The sequence below is a fragment of the Agelaius tricolor genome, unplaced genomic scaffold (assembly GCF_023055355.1).
Source record: "Agelaius tricolor isolate 1412-34295 unplaced genomic scaffold, bAgeTri1.0.p SCAF_3, whole genome shotgun sequence".
Taxonomy (NCBI): Eukaryota; Metazoa; Chordata; class Aves; order Passeriformes; family Icteridae; genus Agelaius; species Agelaius tricolor.
The window spans coordinates 46,194,768-46,215,255 of NW_027269263.1; the positions used below are offsets into that span (position 1 = coordinate 46,194,768).

General features: G+C 42.1%; 1 protein-coding gene and 1 long non-coding RNA gene across 9 annotated transcripts in view; one reads left to right on the forward strand and one right to left on the reverse strand.

The window, feature by feature from the left end:
• The window catches only part of ANKRD26 (ankyrin repeat domain containing 26), a 47,809-nt gene extending 38,724 nt beyond the window's left edge, over window positions 1-9,085 (reverse strand). For 2 of the 8 annotated variants that reach the window (XM_071423708.1, XM_071423707.1), the window contains exons 1-7: window positions 8,651-9,082; window positions 6,821-6,935; window positions 6,411-6,584; window positions 6,179-6,285; window positions 5,542-5,679; window positions 4,627-4,778; window positions 1,691-1,741 (exon numbers count right to left, since the gene is read on the reverse strand). In XM_071423708.1, coding sequence (XP_071279809.1) covers window positions 1,691-1,741; window positions 4,627-4,778; window positions 5,542-5,679; window positions 6,179-6,285; window positions 6,411-6,584; window positions 6,821-6,935; window positions 8,651-8,853 — 940 coding nt within the window. In that variant the 5' untranslated portion in view covers window positions 8,854-9,082. Of the gene's footprint in view, window positions 1-1,690; window positions 1,742-4,626; window positions 4,779-5,541; window positions 5,680-6,178; window positions 6,286-6,410; window positions 6,585-6,806; window positions 6,936-8,650 lie in introns of those variants that run through there. The other 6 variants (XM_071423710.1, XM_071423709.1, XR_011678665.1 and 3 more) reach the window with 5 other exon arrangements.
• On the forward strand, window positions 9,086-11,018 carry LOC139588402 (uncharacterized). Its single transcript, XR_011678666.1, has 2 exons — window positions 9,086-9,748; window positions 10,789-11,018. It is a non-coding gene; the product is annotated as an uncharacterized lncRNA (long non-coding RNA).
• Window positions 11,019-20,488: the final 9,470 nt, after the last annotated feature.

Consider the following 20,488-nt stretch of genomic DNA (forward strand, 5'->3'; position numbering starts at 1 on the left):
CCAGAGAGTGCCAAGTAGAGGTGGATAATCACCTTCCTCAATCTCTTGGCTATGCTGCTCTTAATACAACTCAGGACACTGTTGTCAGGGCACCCTGCTGCTGGCTCATTCTCAGCTCACTCTGCCAAGACACATCAGGCTTCCTCAGCAAGGCATCTCTCCTGCCAGGCAGTGCCACCATGCTTTTAGCAAGGGGTTGTTCTTTTCCATGTGCAGATTTTGCATTTGCCCAGGCTGAATTTTGCTAGAAAGGCCTGAGAGTTCATTTACACAGTATGTCAGAGTAAATGCCTCTCAATGACAGCATTGCCCTGAAGTGCATCCACTGATCCTCCCAACTCAGGGCTATTTGCAAACTTGTTGAGAGTGCACTCCAGCATATCACTGATCCACTAAAGAAACCTCACCTCCAAGAATCCAGCTTCAAAAGTCCTAGAACCTTCTCAACTATCAACAGCTCAGATCATATAAAAGGGCTCTTCAATTCCCAAAACAGAAGGGGAAAACAAACACAATTTCCACAACTTCCAATTGTACCTATTTCGGTATTTCTCAATTCTTGATAACTAATTCTTGTCAACTATCATAACAACCAATCCAAGGTCTTTGGCTGAATCATTCAAGGGAAAGGAAAACAAAGGCATATCATATGCCTGAAGACATCTCCTCCACTAGCAGTAAACACAAAAGAGCATAGGAATTTTGGCTGTTTTAAAGACAGGGTACGTGTAGAAATGTTCATGAGTACATCTCCAGACCTGCACTGGACTTTTGGACAATGAAATACAGTGTGTGTGTCATGTAGAGAAAGCCTAGAAGCTGAAACAAGGACAAGCTAACAGTTAAAAATACCAACACAGTCTCTAATTTTTACTGTTTCTTTTTGTAAACACACAATATTTAAATAATATTAATTACTTGTACATACCACAGTTCCTGTTAACTCAATCAGAACCAGCAGTCTAACCTACCTGCTAATTTCCCAAGCTGAGTAAAAATGCCTCCACCAGTGTGGAGCAGTCAGTTATCATGCCTGATGGGTGACTTCAGCTATATTTTCAATTAGTACTCAAGTAATCAAATGAGCTGAGTTAAGTTTTCTGAAATTTTGCTTCCAATGAATAGATTAGTTCAGTTGGGTAGAGCATGGTGCTAATAATATCAAGTTTGTGGGTTCAATCCCTGTATGGGCCAGTCACTTAAGAGCTGGACTTGATGATCTTTGTGGGTCCCTTCTAACTCCAAATATTCTGTCATTCTGTAAATAGTGACTTTAAGCAGTGACCAAGAACAAGTCACATTGTCCTTTAGAAGGCAAGAGAGAAAGTTCATGAGCCACCTCTCAGACAGAACTCTGATTACAGTAGAAATGGGATCTAGAAAAGCAGTCTCTGGGGATTGCTTGCTTCCACTTTAATTCAAGCCCATTTCCATTTCAGAGTAAAAGAAGGGCTTATTGAAAAACATATTTACTATCACAAATGACACAAAGCAAACACTAAATTCAATAATAAAGAACAAGGCAAAACATGCAATCAAACAAAAACCACACAAAGCCTGCTCTCAAATGTAGTTCATAAAACCAGAACCATCAAAATAGGAGCCTCCAGGATAATAAACATCACAGATGTGTTGATATCTGTATACTGTACAACATGTTTCATATTTTAAATGCTACTGTACAAAATACCTTTCCTTGATTTTCCTGTTCTTGATGTCTGGTTAGGAGATTGTTGCATTTCTATATCCATTTAGGAAAAGGCATGGAAAGGACAGATGGAACAATGACATCAGAATAAACTGGAATTTCCAGAAGCTTGGAAAACATAAGCAGTACATCAAAACAGCTACAGCAATGGGAGAACACACTGTAACTATCAGCCTATTCTACAGTTAGAAGTGCTGGAAACAACCCAACCAGAGTCTAAAGAACTCTGCTCTCAAGGGACAGTGTAAAACAGTAACTTAATGTACTTGCTCCCTGTAAAACATCTATATTTCAGTATTTTGAAACACTGAAACATCTTATCAGAAATATACTCTCCTGACAATTTTGCATTTCCCTCAACTTGACTACTTTTCTAGCAGAGATGCTAATTAAATTCCTTCATGGTTGTAGAGTGCCTTACACATAGAGCACACAAAAGTCCTTATTCTAAGCGTCTCAAAAGTCCTTATGTGTCAAGAATCAAACTTTGGAGACTATCCAGAAGTTTCAAGGAAATCTTGGCTTCCTGTACTCAGACCAGCATGCAACTTTGAGACATTGTTATTTACACAAACTCATCTTAAGTTACAGTTTTAGCATGTTTGTTATCCCTTGCTAAAAAAGGAACCCAGTAACTTATTGCCTTAAACCAGCTCATCTGAAAAGTTGTGTCAGTTGGTGCCTGATACAAACATAGGCCACTTCTACCTCAGTTTGAAGAGTCCTTCATTTGACCATGCTGGACCACTCAGACATGACAAGAGAGCAGCATGTTCCCCCAGGGCTATAGAGCAGGCCACAACTGGACTAAAATGGGTGCATTGACTGGTGTATCACACAGATGTGTTTGTGTGTGTACATGTCTGTGTGTTGTGGAACACAAGTTCAGAATATAAATCACTATGCATCTGCTCTACCCATCCCACCTAGTAAAATGCAAGAATTCATTCTGTTATTGCAGCTAACTGACACCAAATTCCTTCATGATGCAACATTTGTCTCAGAACAGAAGGGTGTCCTGCTTCTGTCGACTTTACCACAGGGAAGGAATGTACTTGTATCAAAACAAGATACATTTAAAGAGTTAAGAAAGGACTGCATGATGTTTTCTCATGTGTTCTACATTTCTCAGCTTTCTGAAGGGATAATACAGGACAGCTATTACTGAACTTGGGAGACAGAAATCACTGAATTCTTTTTAAAGAGATCTATGATGGAAATCCAACAGTTTCCATAGGGACCCAGGAACACGAAAGGAACAACACATCACACAGTATTCATATAAACAAAAGCTAACTTTTGAAGTAGGCTGAATTGCTCATTAGAGGAGAGTATTTTGAAAAATATTCAACAAGTGCAAAATCAGCAAAAAGAACAAAGACAACACTGAAGATCCCAGAAAAAATTGTATAGAAGAGCAACAGAAACAAAAATAATTCCAAAATAGGTTTCTCTGTTCTCCTGAGATCATTCCAAGTTCTCCTCTAACAGAGGCTTCAAAGTCTGTTACTGCAGCATATTAGAAGGACTCTCCTGCTACAGGACCTGTACTTTTGTCTGCAAGGTAGAGACTGCAGAATTAATGCAGGTAAATATTCTCTTTATGTTACTAATCCCTAAGAGACAGTAACAGTGTGCACTGTTTGGGCAAAAGCAACACTTTCCTGGTTAAACCACCGGTATCAAAATCTTTAAAGAAGAAAAAATCCCTGCAATCTATCAAGAAACTCTCCAAATCTCTGACTAGTTCAAATCAAGTGTTCCTAAGTCAAAGCAACAAAGCCTGACTCTAAATTAAATTCCTGTATCTAGGAAAGGTCAGTGAGGAAAAATATATCCCATATTTTGCTCATTTTTCTAGACATATTTAAAAATGGAGTAAGGAACTGTATTTAAAGGAATAATGAATTGTGTTTGAGCAGTGTCTTCTGCCCATTTGCCAGATAGTACCAAAGTAACACCCTTAAAAATTTGGAAAGAGTAAAATCTCCCACTTGTAGGGCTTGAAATGTAAAGTACAAGACACACTATTTCATTTATACTAAGGTATTAATTTTCTAAGATTCCTCTAGGACTCTGAGCTCATAACCATAGGCTGAATTTTTAAAACTCACTGAAGGAGTTAATTTTTTGATCACAAGGCAATTTAATTTTTCTGGATCACAAGATAATTATTATTTTCTAAAAAATTTCATAAAAATTACTGAAAGTGGAAGAAAAGCATTCTTATTACTTTTATTGTAAATCAAACTATGCTCTAGCCAATGCAGCATTCACAGACACTCCAATGTTATTGTCAACAAAGTTACTTTTCCAATATAATATTTGCTAAGTATGTCTCTACAGCACCTACATGGAAACAGTTAAAACTGATTTTGAGAAATAGGACATGCAAAAAGGACCTTAGTGCAGATGGAACTATTAACATTAAAATGAAGACACAAACTTCATGAAAATCAACAAGACACATACCTTTCTGCTCATTTCTCTGTTGCTTCCCAAGTACAGAAAGAGGAACAACTACTCAGGTAGAACCCACTGCTTTTGTAATTGGATTTTCACAATCTGAGTTGCCATCTCTAGGTAAAAGTACATGCTTGAAAAGTAAACACTTTTGCCTAGTTCCTTCCCTATCCTCCTAGCTCTCTCAAGGAAAACCCAAATAGGTGGACAATAGGTTACTCAGACAGAGAGTAACCCTAAGAAGCGAACACAGAATGCAAATCAAATGCTTTCACAGCCTAACAAGCAGCACTTCCAACTATCATCAAATAAGCACATTGACAAAGCTAGTGCTACTCCATCTGATGCCTCCACTAAAGCAAATGGTGAACACAGTAAGCACTAAGTACACAAACCCACTAAGAAAAAGCCACACTGATTCTCCTCGTGAGCTACTCTGTGGTGAAGGGTCTTACCTCCTCTGTCCACAGCAGGTGCACCCAAGGTGAAGCCAGCAGCTGCTGCCCTGTGTGGAGTGCCAAGTGCTGTGATGCCTCGTGCACCACCACCTGTAGAAGCTTCTCCTGTGTTTTCCCAGTCTGCATATTCTGCCAGTTGTTTGCTAAGACTGTACAGAAAAAGAGAGAAAATGCATTAGGTAAAAAATAATCCCAAACCTGCATATACCATTTAATAGAAGAGTTAACAGCCACTTCTTATCCAACCTATTCTTATCCCATCCATAGCCATTTAAATACTCATATGCATTTACTGCATGACTATTACATACTTCAATATTCACTACAGTCACATTCACTCTACAGTCACATTCAAACCTACAAAGGTATTAACTCCTGCTTGGTACCTGTCAAGTTTCACCTCTGGTAACTGTAGGAGACAGACATATTTTAGAGTTTATATTGAGCAAATGTGAGCTTAGCAATAAAACTTGAAATCTAACAGAGAACTCTGGGTAAAAATTTTCCTCATCTTCCAAGTTCACACTAGACACTGGAATGATACATAGAAGACAGGAGGACATTTCCACAAGTTGTGCTGGGAAGGTTAAACTGGGTATTAGGAAAAATTACTTCAGGGAAAGGGTTGTCAGGCATTAGAACAGACTGAGCAGTGAAGCTGTTGAGTCACCAGCCGTGGAGGTATTTGAAAGATGTTGTAGATTGGCACTTAGGGACATGGTTTAGTGGTGGGCTTGGCAGTGTTGATTCTTAGAGGCCTTTTCCAATTTAAATAATTCTATGAAGACATCACTGAGAGCACCTTCAACACAAGTCTCAGCACACTACTAAACTTTGGTGCTGTTATCAAAAATTATCAAAAACCACACTGATAACTGAAAACTTACTCTAATGATACGGTTTAAAATTTACCTAGAATATCCATGAATAACAGCATAATCCTCAGCTGTCCATCCATTAGTGTCTTTATGGGAAACATCAGCACCATACCGAAGAAGAACCTTTATCACATTAAGCTCTCCACCAGAAGCAGCAGTCATAAGTGGGGTTCTGAAGGATCCAAGAAATATGATATGAAATAGATTGCTTTACAGTCACCATAAATATTTTTGTTTCTGTTCGCCCTCAAAAAAATTTACTTTAAAATAACAAACAAATGAAAAATAATTTTTCATTAAGATAAACAATAAAATCAGAGAGGGTCTCAAAACAATTAAATGTTTAATCTTGAAACAAAGCTTTCACACAGACAACACTTAGTAACTCTACTACTATGCAGGAGATGGCTTTTCAATTTGAGGGAAGGCCACTGAGCTAGTGGCAGGCTTCCTGCCAGAAAAGCCATCACAGACAATCCTCAATATGGAAAGCATCGAACGAGATACGACAGCAAGCACCAAGGTATGACCATCTTTCACAAGTCACACAGAAGTAACTGCTTCTGTGTGGCTCCTTGTTCTGCATTTTTTCAAACATCACTCCCATGCCTCTCTCAAGCCAAGCTGAAGAATATTAAAGAGACCCGTGTAAAGTTTTGACAGCCGCTCACCTTTCACATTGATCTCGAGCATGCACATCAGCTCCTTTTTTAAGGAGAAACTCCATTATTTCTTCATGATGTTCAGAGACAGCAAGAATAAGAGGGGTACATCCCTCCTGAAAGGGCAGATAGTTAAAAATCAAAGTTTAAAAAAAAATCCAAAAAACCAACCAAACAAAACTTTAAGAAAAATATGAATGCACCTTTTGGAAAGCACTTCATTAGCAAATATAAAATTTACCTTATTTTGGGCATCAATATTGGCATTATGCTGAAGTAACAGCCCTGCTACAGTAGTATTACCAGACAAGACAGCCAGGTGAAGGGCAGTGTTGCCATCAGCATCTGCCAGATTTGGGTCAGCACCATGTTCTAGCAGAATAGCCACACATTTTTCTTGCTGGCATTGTACTGCCTGGAAACAAAACACAAAAAACTTCCAGCATTTTCAGTTTCACTTTGTAGCAATTCCTCCATCTTCCCAATACTGGGAATTAAGAGCACCTTCAAAGATAGCTAACATATGCCCATTCCACAACAATCACAATATGCGTGATTTTACAAAGGTCCACATAAAGAATACTGAAAAATACATCATTTAGTTCAAAATCAGTAAGTCTTACTTGCAAGAACGTACCATAGTCCACATACCTTCATCAGTGGTGATCTGTTATCATTGTCAAAAAGATTTAGCTTACACTTGTTTTCTACTAGAAATGTAACTACATCCACATGGCCATTTGCACAAGCAAGATGCAGAGCTGTCCTAAAAATTAAATAAATTGAATTAGCACAGACAGGGATAATTTCAGGGTTTTTTGATAAACAGATATGACCACAAGTTTGAGTTTGCAAATCTCAAGCTTAAGAACACACTCCATTAGCTGCACAGTAGCTGCACACTAGCTGGGACTTGCTAGCAAAAACCCTCCACAGCATCTGCTAGTAGGGGGACATTTCCTTCACTGCAGAACACAGTCTGCAGAGATTCCTGTGCCCAGGCGTTGGGTATTGTCCTCTGTAGTGTGGGACTACACATGTGGCACAGCAACAGAGACCAAAGCCAGGCAATCTGAGCTGGCAAATCAACCTCTAAGTTTTTCTTTGATCATTCATGGGCCAGAAGTGTATTGGAGATGTTAGAGATGGGTTGAATTGAAGTAATAGCACAGGTTCCCCTCACTTTGAGAACTTTTCCTTTTTCTCTAGCTTTTTACTACTGAAGCAAAACCAAGAACACATTTGCACCAAAGTGCCTCCAACAACATGTAGCAAACCAGAGAGCAGAACACTCTGATCCTGACTACAGGAAAGTAATTTTTGACTTTCCTGTAATGTTTAACTATCATAGTCATAAAAAGCCTACTACAGATTAAGTCCTTTCCAAGGAGGCAATACTGTGTTTCCACAATATATAACCAGCACAGAAAAACCGAACTTTCTTCTTCAATTTAAAGCCTTGCCAGAAGGAAAAGCAGTCCTTCAAACCACAACATCTTAGGTTTGATGTCAATTAACCAATCTACTTGCACACAAAGACACAACCACCGAGGAAGTCCTTGCACGTGTTTCCTCCTACAAATCTAGTAGGTGTTTTTAGGGCAATAAAACTAGATGAGCTTTATTGCTGCCAGAAGTCCAGCCTAGGAAGCTGAGCTACTCTGCTAAAACCAGACCCTCTTCAGAACATCACAAAGGATATGACTCTGAGCCTTTTCAGAAAAAGTGATTCCCTTTTGCTTATGATAGATCACTAGGAACTATGCTGCAGCCCAGGGCTTCTCCTGAAGGTAGAACTGTTAAGTGCTTGCTGTGCTTGACTCAGACCCCCACACAACACCTGCCTGAAAGCAACAGCTTCTCCTGCAAGTCACTGAACAGATATTTCAGTCCAAGGTACTGATCAGCTGTACCAAAGCCTCAGAGCAAAAAACTAACTGCCACCTAAAACCACACTGTGGCTTAGGCTGTCGCATCACACTCAAAAAAAGCAACTATGCGTGCAGCATCAATAAACAACACGCTTTCCACCTTTCTTTAAGTTGCTCCCAGCTGAGGCAGCACATCCTTCGGGCTCAGCTACTGAACCTGCAGGCTGAGCCCTCAGAGGTGCACAGAGAGGGATGCGATTACACTCAGACTTCAAACCCTGGCTAGAGAATGGCCACAAGGCTCCTCTTGCAGTCCCCCTTTGCCAGGCTAAGAGCTCGCTTCTACCCCCGCGCCCCTGGGCAAGGACATAGGAGTCCGGGAATGAGGGCACTGAGGAAGCCGGGTCACAAACGGTAAGGCGACAGTTGGCCGAATTCAAGGGGTTTTTGGCAGCCCAAGGCTGATTCCCACAGCCAGCCAAGGGCTGCGGCGCCCGTACTCCCACTCCTCCCAGCGCCGCTGCCGCTCCGCTCCTGCGCCGGGGAGCTCGCGGGGCTCCGACAGCTGCACCTGGGGCTCCCGAGACCGCCCCGCGGCTCCCGCCCTTACCGCTCCGCCTTGTCCCGCCCGTCGATGCCGTATTTCTTCAGTCCCTGCCGCACCTGGGCCAGGTCGCCGCTGGCGGCCGCGCGGTGTAGCTTGCCCAGGTCCTTCTGCCGAAGCTCGTAGGCACCGCCGGGGGAGGGAAGGGAGGCGCTGCCGGCCGGCGGCTGCCCCTTCCTCTTCCTCCCGAACCCGAAGATCCTCTTCATCCTGCAGCAGGAACGCAGGCACAGTCCCGTCTAAGGAGAGCGACGGCAGGAAGCACCGGCGGGCTGTACCGTGCCTCAAGCAGGGGCAGGGGAGGGCAGCTCCCGGCACCGAGCTCGACTCGATGCGGCTCCTGCGGAGCGAACCCCGGGCGCGGCGGGACCCCCGGGCAGAGCCCGCGCCCACCGCCCCCAGCAGCCCCGTCCCACCGCACCGCGAGCTCCGCGCAGGCGCGGGCGGCCCGGCGCAGGCGCGGCCGCGGGAGGCGGGGAGTTAGGAGGAGAATAGTGCTCGGATGGAATTAATGTCCCAGGGCACTCAGTGCTGCGTGGGTGTCGCTATCAGGCTTGGGTGAATGGGTGACAAGGACAGCAAGGATTAATACAAGAGGAAAGGGGATGGAGCCGAGCTTCAGACATCATCTACTTCCGTGGCTGAGCAGGTGCTGAGGAATATGTCTGGTCCAGGTAGCTGGGATTGCAAGCTGCCGACTGAGATGCAGCTTAAGCTTTGGGTGGGAGCCCAAGACAAGAGGACGTGAGCTGCCAACCTTCGGGATATAGCCAAGAGCGCGAAGATGTGTGATGCTAGTCAGGTGAACAGACTCTGGGAGACGCAGCAGGAGCCTGGAATTGCCGACTTTTTGGGTAGCAAGGGAGATGAAGAGCGCCAGCCAAGTCGTTGAACATGGAGAGTGGGACAAGAGCCGAAGACTCGGGCGGAAGAGCGGGACTGGCTCAGGGGTCGACTGTGAGGCTGTAGAAGTCCAGAGGTTCTTTATGGAGGTGCTCTCCTCAGAGGCACCAGCTCGAGCTGTTTCTGTGTTACTGCACAGGAATAAATTGCTTTATGGAACGAGATATCTGGGACTCTGCTATTGGAAAGCGGGGTCGAACGGTAAGGAAAGCTGGTGTGACCGTGTGAGAGTCGGGGTGCGGGGAGATGTGTCCGGCGAGCCGCCCTCAGCGCGCTGGACCCGTGGGGGCTGCGCTTCCAGCAGCGGAAGCTGTGACACCTTCGGGGTGTGAGACTGTCAGAGCTTTGTGAACGGTCAGACTGGGAAGCTTCCCTAACATCCATGACGGACTCAGAAAGTTACTTTCTGATAACTGGGGCTAAGTTGGCACCGACACAGAGGAATACAAACATGCATGCAGACGGCTGTATGAAACTGTAGTAGAGAAAGCAAAATATTGGGTAAGTTTGGAATAATTATTAATATTGTACTGCTACAGTGATGCTACTGGGTAGTTCAGATACCATATAATTTGGGGCTGATGCCATGGTACAGTATACCCTAGGGTATTTGGCTAATGGAACACCTTGCCAAAACAATTCTTCCTATCTATAGAAACTACTTTTTGCATATGAATTTCTGAAAAACAGATGGCAAACAAAACCTAATTCAAACAGAGAAATGCATTTCACTATCATAAGCAGTAAAAATATTTATTGCAACTGGACAGGAATATAGTACCACTTTGTAGGGAGGTGATTCAGCCCTTAGAAATATTTTCTTTTCCTTCATCACTAAGAATGGTATATATATTAAAATCTTTATTTTCCTTTCCAGAATGAACCTTCACAGCTTTATCAAAGGTTTGCTTCTGGCAATATTCTCTTCTGCTGCGGTGACTGATGTACAGACACTTTCATTAGTTGATTCTCAGTGTATTAGCAGTGTTCTGTTTTTTTTCAGACCTGACACTAGAAAGAAGAGCCAAAGTAATAATAACAATAATTTTAAAAAGATGTAAAAATACTCTTTTGCTGAAACTGCAGCTAAGTAGATTCAGGCTGCAAAACCTAAATTTCTATGAGTATTAGGAAATTACTAGTAACCATTTTGAGAGTGTCTCTATAGTTAGTCTGACCATTTAATGGAAAAATGGAGAGCAAAATGCATTTTCTAACTGGATATATTTGTTTTCTTCCAGCCATCTTAGAAGAAAGGCAAGTTTTTATTTACAAGATGGCAACATGGGATAAACATGAGTCATCTCTCTGCTTTTCAGGAGGAAGTGTTTTATCTCAACTTTTCAAGTGGACACATGCTCAGCCACAGATAGTTTTGTTTTTACAGGTTACTCCCCAGCTAAGAGCAGGAAACCCTAATTCTATGTCAAATATTTCAGAATGGTATCAATAAAAAACCCTGTGATTACAATGTCAGTTTCAGTTGGTGACTTTGAAAGCTGAATGGGCTAAAATTTAGTTTCATGCTTTTGAAGATAAGGGGATGCAGATGGGATCATAGAGTCATATGGGTACAACTGGAGCTGTTCATTCCTTACTAGCCAAAAAAGATGCAAAAGAAATAGCTAGTCTCTGTCACTAAAGCAACTGTCAGCTGTTTTATCAATACTACTTCTTTAATTGTGTTGGCTCAGGGTGCTGTTGAAGATACCAAAGTGTATGTTTTTAGTTTTGATCTATTTCTATTTTAAATTTAATTTTTATAGTTCCTTTTTGGATTTAGGTTTGGGTTTTTTTTTTTTTTTAAATTTTGGTATTTCCTATTCTGTTCAGGGTTCTATATGCTTATCTGTAGTTTTCTCAGTATCATCTAATAGCAGCTGTTTCTTTTCCTGCCTGCATGAAATGTTCCATTCCTGTTCCTGAATTCTTGTTTCATTACAAGACTTCTGTATCACAGGGAGATTTCCAAATAGGGCTTAAGTGTGACTTAAGTGTTGCATAAGCACTGGTATTTGGATTAGTCTGCTATAGGTACACCTTTCCTTCGACATGATTCACTGTAGCTGGATAATTTAGCTCACAATCTTTGTACAGCTGAGGTATAAAATGACAGTCTGAAATTCCCCTTTGCCAGTATGGCTAATTCCCCTATTAGACCACCTGGTGCATTTTGTCTACCAGGAAGGAAAAGTGTCAGTAAAGACTTGGGCTGATAACAATATGCTGCTAAGAATCTGGTATAGTACACCTGCTTTGCAACTGCTGTATTTATAGAAGAAGTGATACAGCTTAGAAAAGCTGCCTGGGAGGATTGCATGTCTCAGTAATGCCAACTCTGAGGCTTTGAAGGGGACAGGATAGTTAGAACATATCCTGCAGACAGTGACTTCAGCAGCTTTTGCTCTAAGAGCAGAGCTGCAGCTGTGGGGGTGCTTCTGGTGTGCCACCTCTGAATTCCAGAGTCATTGGACAGTTGTGAGTCCAGTGGGGGCAGTTTGCTCCCAGTCCAGCCTGACACACCATATCCGATGCACATGCTAGGATTAACAGCTAGCTTTCCATTCAGGATGTAGAAGGGATTTCTTTTGGCTTCCTCTTAAGTGATGAGCAAGAAAATTTATTTTCTTTTCAATACACTAAAGGAGTTACTATATGAGATTGGTGCTAACACCACTAAGGTTATGGGTTCAATCCTTTTATGGGCCATTCACTTAAAAGTTGTACTTGATGATCCATCCTTGTAGGTCCCTTCCAACCCAGAATTTTCTGTGATACTATGATTCAGAAGAGGCTTATTAGAGTATTCAGAACCACACAAATTCACTGGCTCAAACTTTCTGGGCTACCAGTATACAGTTATGGAATGAACTCTGCGTTATTATGGAGTCAGGTAGGTCGCAATTGGATTTGTTAGGTTTGGTTCATTTTAGTTGAGAGAAATGCAAAGTAAGACCTTTGTCTTCCTTCTTTTTATTAAACTACTTGGAAATTATAAACCACAAGAAAGGGAGAAATGTCTGCTGACAGTAGGACTGAAATGCATTGAGGACTTACTCCAATTCCTAAATGCTGTGGCTTAACCTCAGACCCAAACTGAGGTACCACATAGCTGCATGATCACTATCCCCTGCATACACACCACCATCCCCTCAACCCAGTGGGATGGGGAATTAGAAAAAGTAACATAAAACCCCTGACTTGTGGGTTCAGATAAGAACAGTTTAATAATGGATACAAACAAAAAGGTAAGAATTTCTAAAAAAGGAAAAATTAAACCCATAAGAAACAAGTGATCCACAATACAGTTGCTCACTACCCACTGATTGATGCCCATCCTGTATAACTTGACCCAGTTTCTATGGTGTGGAATATGCCTTGGGCCAGTTTGGGTAAGCTGTCCTAGCTTACTCCTCCCAGCTTTTTGTGCATCTCCCCACTGGCTGAGACATGAGACATTGAAAACTCCCAGACTTCTGATAAGCACTGCTCAGCAACAGCCAAAACAGTGTGTTATTGTGCTGGTGGGGCTGTGGTAGAGTTAATTTTCTTCACAGTGACTGGTATGGGGCTGTGTTTTTGATTTGTTCTGAGCATAGTGATGATGATGATGTAGAGGTGTTTTTGCCATTGTTGAGCAGTGCTGTTGGGTCCTAAGAGTGCAGTCCTGGGCCACCTGCTCTGGGATAGCCACAAAATGTCAGGTCCTGAGAGCATAATCACAGACCACCTACCCAGGTAGAAGATATTTGGGATACCCCTGGGCTAAATTAGGTAGAACAATGCCAAACAATCAAGTAGAAAGTTTTATTCATGGCAGCAATGATGGCAGAACTAATCTTAATTTCCAGTCTTACTTTTTCTGAAAAGTGCTGAATGTTCAGAATCCAACTGCATTAAGGTTGTACATTCCTCTCCAATGAAGAGTCTATCAGTGATTCCAGTAATGGCAATGAAATAATTTGAGCTGAAATGCTTTGTAGGATTAGACCTGTGTTTGGGTTTGGTGCATCCGGACAGTGAACTTAACACATCAATTAATCTGAGTCTGCAGTGCAAATATCAGCCCTGCCTAGGAGCTGTGCTTGAGTACAGAGAACGTGTGAGGAACATTCTGATGGAGAGGTATGGGAGCCTTCATCCTTCCAGCAGTGAACAACTAATAAGAGAGTAGGCAGGAAGTCAATGATGACATTATTCACTTTGTTGTCTGATGAAATGTTTTGTTGTCCTTACAGTTTGTGCCAGCTGTGTTTCAGATACTGATAAATTTGAGTTTAGAATAGGCTTAGACATGGTTTTCAACAGACACTGAGGGAGAGAACCATGATTGTTCCCAGAAAAGTCCCCTGAAAGCTTCAGTTGGTAAATGATTTTTCTGTGACCCTCACATACTGATTATTAGGCATTTTTTCAAGTTCAAGTTAGTTTCAATTTCTTGAAAGACTGAGACTTCCTGAAACAATTATGCATACTTGGTGTTTAAAATCAAGCCAGCATCAGACAAAAAGAAATCAGTGCTAAATCAAAACATACTTGCTGTGATCAAATTGCTAAATAGCCAGATTTCATCAGCTTACATGGCACCAGAGAGCTTGCTGCTGCTTTTACGTCATGTGCCTTTACTTAGAGTTACTGTTGCTCCTCTCCTCCTCTGAGCAGAGGTCTCATTCTCAATTATGTGAAGAACTCATGCAATGTACTGTTTAATTAAAATTGTTAGCCTCCAAAGGGCATTTGGGATGTACAACCCATACATTTGCTAATAAATGTAACTTTCACAGCAATCACCTGGAGAGGAGGTGGAACATTATTTTAATGCACTTTTTGCCAACTGTACTTTGGTATAGGTGTGGAGAGTGATGTCTCAGAGTTCTAATGCCTGCCTTCATGAATTTGAGGAAATGAAGACTGGTGAGGTGGACTTCCATAGATGTCCACTTCCCAGCAAGACCTGGGAATGGTTTTTATTCTTGACTTCCAGGTCTCAAACATGTCTCTAAGCATGAAAATAACACTGGAAACATTCCAAACACATTAAAGGAAAGGATGAGAAAAAATAAAGGGAAACTTTGGTTTAACTTTTGTTAAATAAAAAAAGAACATGAATAATGTAACACAATGAAACTACTGTAAGAGGAAACATTTCTGACAGTTTTGTCAAGCTTAAGGATCCAGATCAGTCAATCTCCTGGTCAGAAAAAACAGATGTGGTTCTTATCGTGAGTACAAAAGAAACCAGCTATGCAGGAAAAAACCCAACAGATGGGTGCACTGTGCTTGACATCCATTTAATAGAGTTTATATTCAGTCTGCAATGAACAAGTTTTAGCATCTTAACTAGGGAGAAGGGAAACCATAGATTCTCTATAAAAGCAAAAAGTCTTCAGAGCCTTTCTACAGCATTTCATTTAATTAGGTAATTTTTGGCTAAAACATCACGGTACTCCTCTATTGCTCTGCAAAGGGGATTCTGGTCCACATGAAGGTTTTTGGAAGATCCAGCAAATCCAGTTTCAAGTTCAGCGGTGGCTGAGGGGAAAAGAGACAAAATTCCTTATGTTACTTCTACAGCAGACATGGAGAAATAAGGCACTGTAAGAAGATTTTACCTTACTTGCTAGTCTGCAAATCTGAACAAGACTTTAAAATTTCCAAAGACACCTAACAAGGGACAAGCTGGGCACAAAGGAAGAAACACATTTTGTGCACATGTGCTTATCAGGCAACAGCATTTCTAAAGCTACTGATGGACATTCCAGAGGCTACACACTGAACATCTTGTGGGACTCCACATGACTCCAGTGGCCCTTAACAGGGCTTCTGAATGTAGCCCCTGCAGAGCTCTTCAACCTGAAGTCTTTGCTTTCCTTAAACGTTCAAAGCTGTGCTTGATTGCAACACTACAACTACACAGCTGCAGTCCCTGCAAAGCAGGGACTCTGGAGGACCAGCTATCATGAAGCAAGTGGATTTCCTCTTTGGATGCCTGGCCTCAAGTTACAGGGTGTGTTTTAGGCTCCATGTTGCAAGCATTGAACTCATGTTTGCCTAAACACTACTGAACCATCTCTTCCTAAAGAAATGTTGTCTTTTATCCCTGATCATGTTCTTTTTAATTATTCAAAACAAGACTGCAACACCTAAGCTACAAAGACAAGCCATGAATCATAGCAAAAAAAAAAAAAAAAAAAAAAATCAAGATCTAAGAGCAGAGAATACGTAGGGTATGGTTTAGTACTGAATGCAATCCATGTACAGGGAAGAAAGGGATGGCTGAAGTCTATAAAGATCTATAAAAATCTGGGGGCTTCTTTGATGTTTTTGCTGGAGATTAACTCTAGTGAATAGCAGCTACATCCTAAGCTCAGTGTTTCTGAGTGGAGCAGTGGATGAATTTTCTTTTTGCTGGTTTTTTCCTAAGCAAGTCCATAACATTCTATGCAGTATTTTGGGAAGCAGGAATTTTTCACATTCAAGTCTAAACTGGAGAGCTTGCAGAAAAAAATCTCTGTGCTTAGCAGGAGAAGTTGAAAATAATGGCTTGAAACATGTCAAGACTTAGAAATAGACACCTTTTTCTTTAATAACCCTCTAAATGGAATGACACATTACCTTCTTTCAGTTCCTTAGTGATTTTTTCATCCAGTTCCTGTTGTGCCTAGAATTATGCATCAAAAATATAGTTAAGACATAATATACATAATATGACCCAAATGTAACTGCTAAAATTTCTAAAACATTCTTACACCCCATGGACAATATGATAAAACCTAAAAATATCATCCCAAATAGAGATGATGGCCTGTGATGGCCAAGAAGATGCTGAAGGCCACATGAACTATGTGGAAAGGCTGAGAGAGCTGTGACTGTTTCTTTCCTGAAGTAGACAAAGCTCAGGCGACCTTGTCTGTGTGTATTAACTACTAGGGTGTGGAGTAACAGAGATGGAGCCAAACTCTTCTCAGTGGTACCAAAAGTCCACCTGCCTCCAAGCCTCAAGTTTTTTTCAAGCATGGACAGTAAAATCCAGGGGAAGAGGGATCCCTCCAGAGCATGAAATTAGACATGGGTAGTGGAAGGAAGCAGGAAATCTCAGGCCTAGACCAAAAGATGACCTAAACAGGACTAATCCTAAGCAAAGCCATAGTAGTTGAGCTGTTGGAAGAAAGCACTTTCCCCAGTTTATGAAGCCTTCACAATGACCAGAAGGTCCACAGGACCCTCTGCTACATGTGCAGATTAATCGGGAGAAGAAAAAGGTCTTGTTTGCCTCTTATTTATTTTAGTAACCAGCAAGTTCAAAGTGTCTCCAGCTTTAGGCCAATGTGAATGCATCAGTAAGTTTGAATCAAACCTAGCAGCATAAATAGACAAAACTATTTGCAATAGCACCCAAGGTTAAACTGTTCAGGCTACAAACCTTGTCATATATCTGGCTGCAAAGAAGAGAGAGATTGTTGATTAACAGTCTGAAGAAGAAAGAAAAACAGCCTTAAGTTCAAAGGTCTTCAGTGAGACACATGGCCTACATGTACATGAGGCAAGGAAAAAAGCTCACAATAGAAAAACCACTAAAATACAAGAAAGCGGGAAAATAAAACCAGAAAAGGAACAAAAATTGAGAGAGCGCATAGGGAGCTGACATTCCCTTTCTAACATTTTGTAGGGAAACTGGTTTCATAAATCCACCAATTCACACTGGTTGCAGCTAGCAGAGTTCACTATTCTTTTCTAGACACCCACATTCATTTGCAGCAGCCTTTGGCACAGCTGTTAGGATGGAAGCTTGACAGTTTGCAAATATAACAAGTGGCCTTGAGTCCCAAAATCTTCTTGCAATACTTGCTGCAGAGACATTCTCTGCCTAAGGCCCCAACTTTCAAATTCTGGTACACAGACCACTAACAGTACTTCCTATTTATGACTCAGAGAGGTTTTAAGAGTTTAAAATTTTTACAACCCTGATGACCAAAAATCTTCAGCCTTACAACATACAGCTGTTCTGAGGATTAGCAGTTGCTTTGGCCTATTAGACAATATGGAACAATAAATGGATTCTAACTTCAGGCTAAAAGGGAGAACCTTGCATATGGCAACTCTTCAGCAGGAGTCGAGAATGGTATTTCAGAATGCTTACCTTGGCCACAGAGGCTGCAAACCTCTTTCTTGATGAGAAGATCATCTCATATTGGCTTAGGAAGCTTCCTCCTAGAATAAGACTTCTGTCCAGTCCTAAACAGTTGCCAAGATGTCCCAGTGCAGTTGAATACAGAACTGGAGTTGCAGCCAGACCTCCACTGACAATGCTGCTTGTGATTAACGATTTGCTTTTATGGCGCTCCCGGAGGAGCTTAGCATTGGCTTCCTCAAGTCTCTCATTAGCTCTGAAACATTTGCAAGCACACAAACAGTTACCTTCAGTAGCATCACTGTCCCAGAGTTACTCTCCAGGTCCTCAACTATTGTTTGACTTCTGAGATGAAGAGCCTCCAAAAGTAGTACATCATTTGACCTGAGCTTGTTTGGAGGGCCTGTTTCTAGGACGTCACAAGGTGCAGGGAGCAGCGTCACCAACGCTTAGGAGTGCTCAGCATGAGGGCTTCAGAGCCTTCTGTGAAAGCCATGTGTTTACAGAGCTTCTTCTGTAGCATCACCTCTGTAACAACTCTGGGCTGATCCCCTTCCCAAAGAAAGCTCAAAGCTCAGAACCACTGCTTAAACAGAAGCCAAAAAAGATAATTTTTTTTTCCTTCACAGAATCCAATTCTGTTCTCTGAGGGGCCTATTCATACTTAAAGAGTAATGGACATCAAATTAATCATTTCTGTGGTCCACAGGATGAAGAGATTATAGAGAATGGCAAACAAAGCTGCTAGTTAAAAAATCATCAACTTGAAAAGTATCCTATTCATGGCATAATGTTGCTACTGTGGTGTTGCTGTTGGAACACTAAAGAGAAATGAAGAGAAGGCTGATGAAGGGGAAGGTCTTTCACCAGAATTATGCCATCTCATGGTTCCACACATGACTCTAAACAGGTGGAGAAGAGTGATTTGGAAGGAAGATGCATGAAGAAACAAGAGCCACTTTTATTACCACTACAAAAAATATGGACTTGCCTTTCCAGTTCCTTTGCTTGCCATTTGCTAATATTCACTTCCTCCAGATACAGCTCCTTGTACTTTTCCACTTCTGCCTGTATACATTGTTTTTGAAAAGTACTCTCTTGTTCAGTATCTTTTATCCTGTCCAATTCATATTCAAGATCTCTAATTCTGTCTTTTAGCTGGTTGGTCAGTGAGTCATGATTGGCTCTGCTTTGTTTTATGAACTCCTGAGTGGCAGCCTGTGCCTGAAAGAGACAGTGCACCTTCAACCACCACAAAGAAAAAGAGAACTCTCCCCACCTGTCAGTTGCATGTACCCAAGTTCAAGGGCCCAGCCTGGCTCACAGAGGCAGCTGTGCCTTCTCACTACCATCAGCAGTTAAGGCAGAACCCTGGAGCTAATACCGTAAGTCTTTTCACTCAGGATGAAGCCCAAATTAGTACTACTGTTCAAATCTACTAATGAAAGGGCACGATCTCTGTAGGACAGGGCATAGACAACACTCAAAGGCCACTTGCTATGAAAGACAGATAAGTCCTCAGCTGCTTTCTAAGGAGCCGCAATTCAGCAGAATGCAGGAACTAAGCTCCACTTGGCTCTCTGGGAAAACCACACTACAAAATTTCCCTATAGAAATAAGTAACTAGCCTCAGGATTCATCAGTAGGGAAATGTATGAGCAGCTTACAGAGGTAGTGGCTTGCAGGTCTCTCTGCAGGGCTTCAATTTTGTGGCTTTGTTGCTGCACAGTGGTTTCCAAACTGGTATTTTCAAATCCAAGGCTTAAAAAGAAATATAGGTCTTACTATAAAAATCTGCCAGAGCACCAATTCCAAAAGAACAGAGTAAAATATTGAAAAGCAAATGCATCATTCAAAACCATATTGATTTGCTCTGATGCAACAAGGGCTCTATTCTTTGGTTTCCACCCAACTTCTGCAAGCACCAGACACTTTGTCCCACTGTGTTGTTCTCTTACCGTTGCACGTGTTCTTCAAGTTGTTTCACAGTCTCCGAATATGCTGACAGCTGGTTCTGCAGCTCCTGGACAGAAGCTGTTGTTTCTCTATCCTTCTCATCCGAGGTAGCCATCAGGTTCTGAACGCAATGCTCGGAATTTCGGTATTTTTCTTCCACCTCCCGCAGCTGTAAAATGACAGCAAGAGTCCACAGTCTTCAGGTGAGCTTTTATACAGGGCAGTGAGCTGCTGCCCAAGGATTCACCTGCTGCAGATATCTGCCCATGCCCACTGCCCAAAGAACTGTAATCGTCTCAAGTACCTTCAAACCTTCTACTAGCAAATGAACACAAGCTGTGTTACTTCCTAGTCTTCTACAGCGGCCTCTCCCATCCCTCCACAGATTTCCTAGAGCACAGCTCTAAGCACTGACACTGCTGCCCCGACCCTTTTGGGGACCTGTTCGGATGCTCTTTGTATTCACTTTATTTGCTACTGCAGGAAAGCATAAACTGAAATGCTTTTAGTCAGAAAGAAGGAAGGAGTCTTGGAAGTGTCAGATGAAAACTGCTCCAGTGGACCTGCTCTGGAGCACAGCATGGCACCAGGGAGAGTTTTCTGAAGTGGCAGAGACCTCAAATGCAGCACTGAGAGAGGTGCCCAGCTCCCGCTGAACGGGATGCAGTGGATTCCTGAGGAATGGCAGCTCTGCCTCTGTGTGGTGAGGCTGGGAGGGATGGCAGCAGTTGTGTCCTGGTGAGCACCATTTCAGCAATGGCTCCAGGTGAACTATGCCATCAGACCTGCTCTGGAGTTGGGAATCACACCAGGGTGCTTGGGGAGTGTTCTTAAACCTGGAAGACCTCGAATGT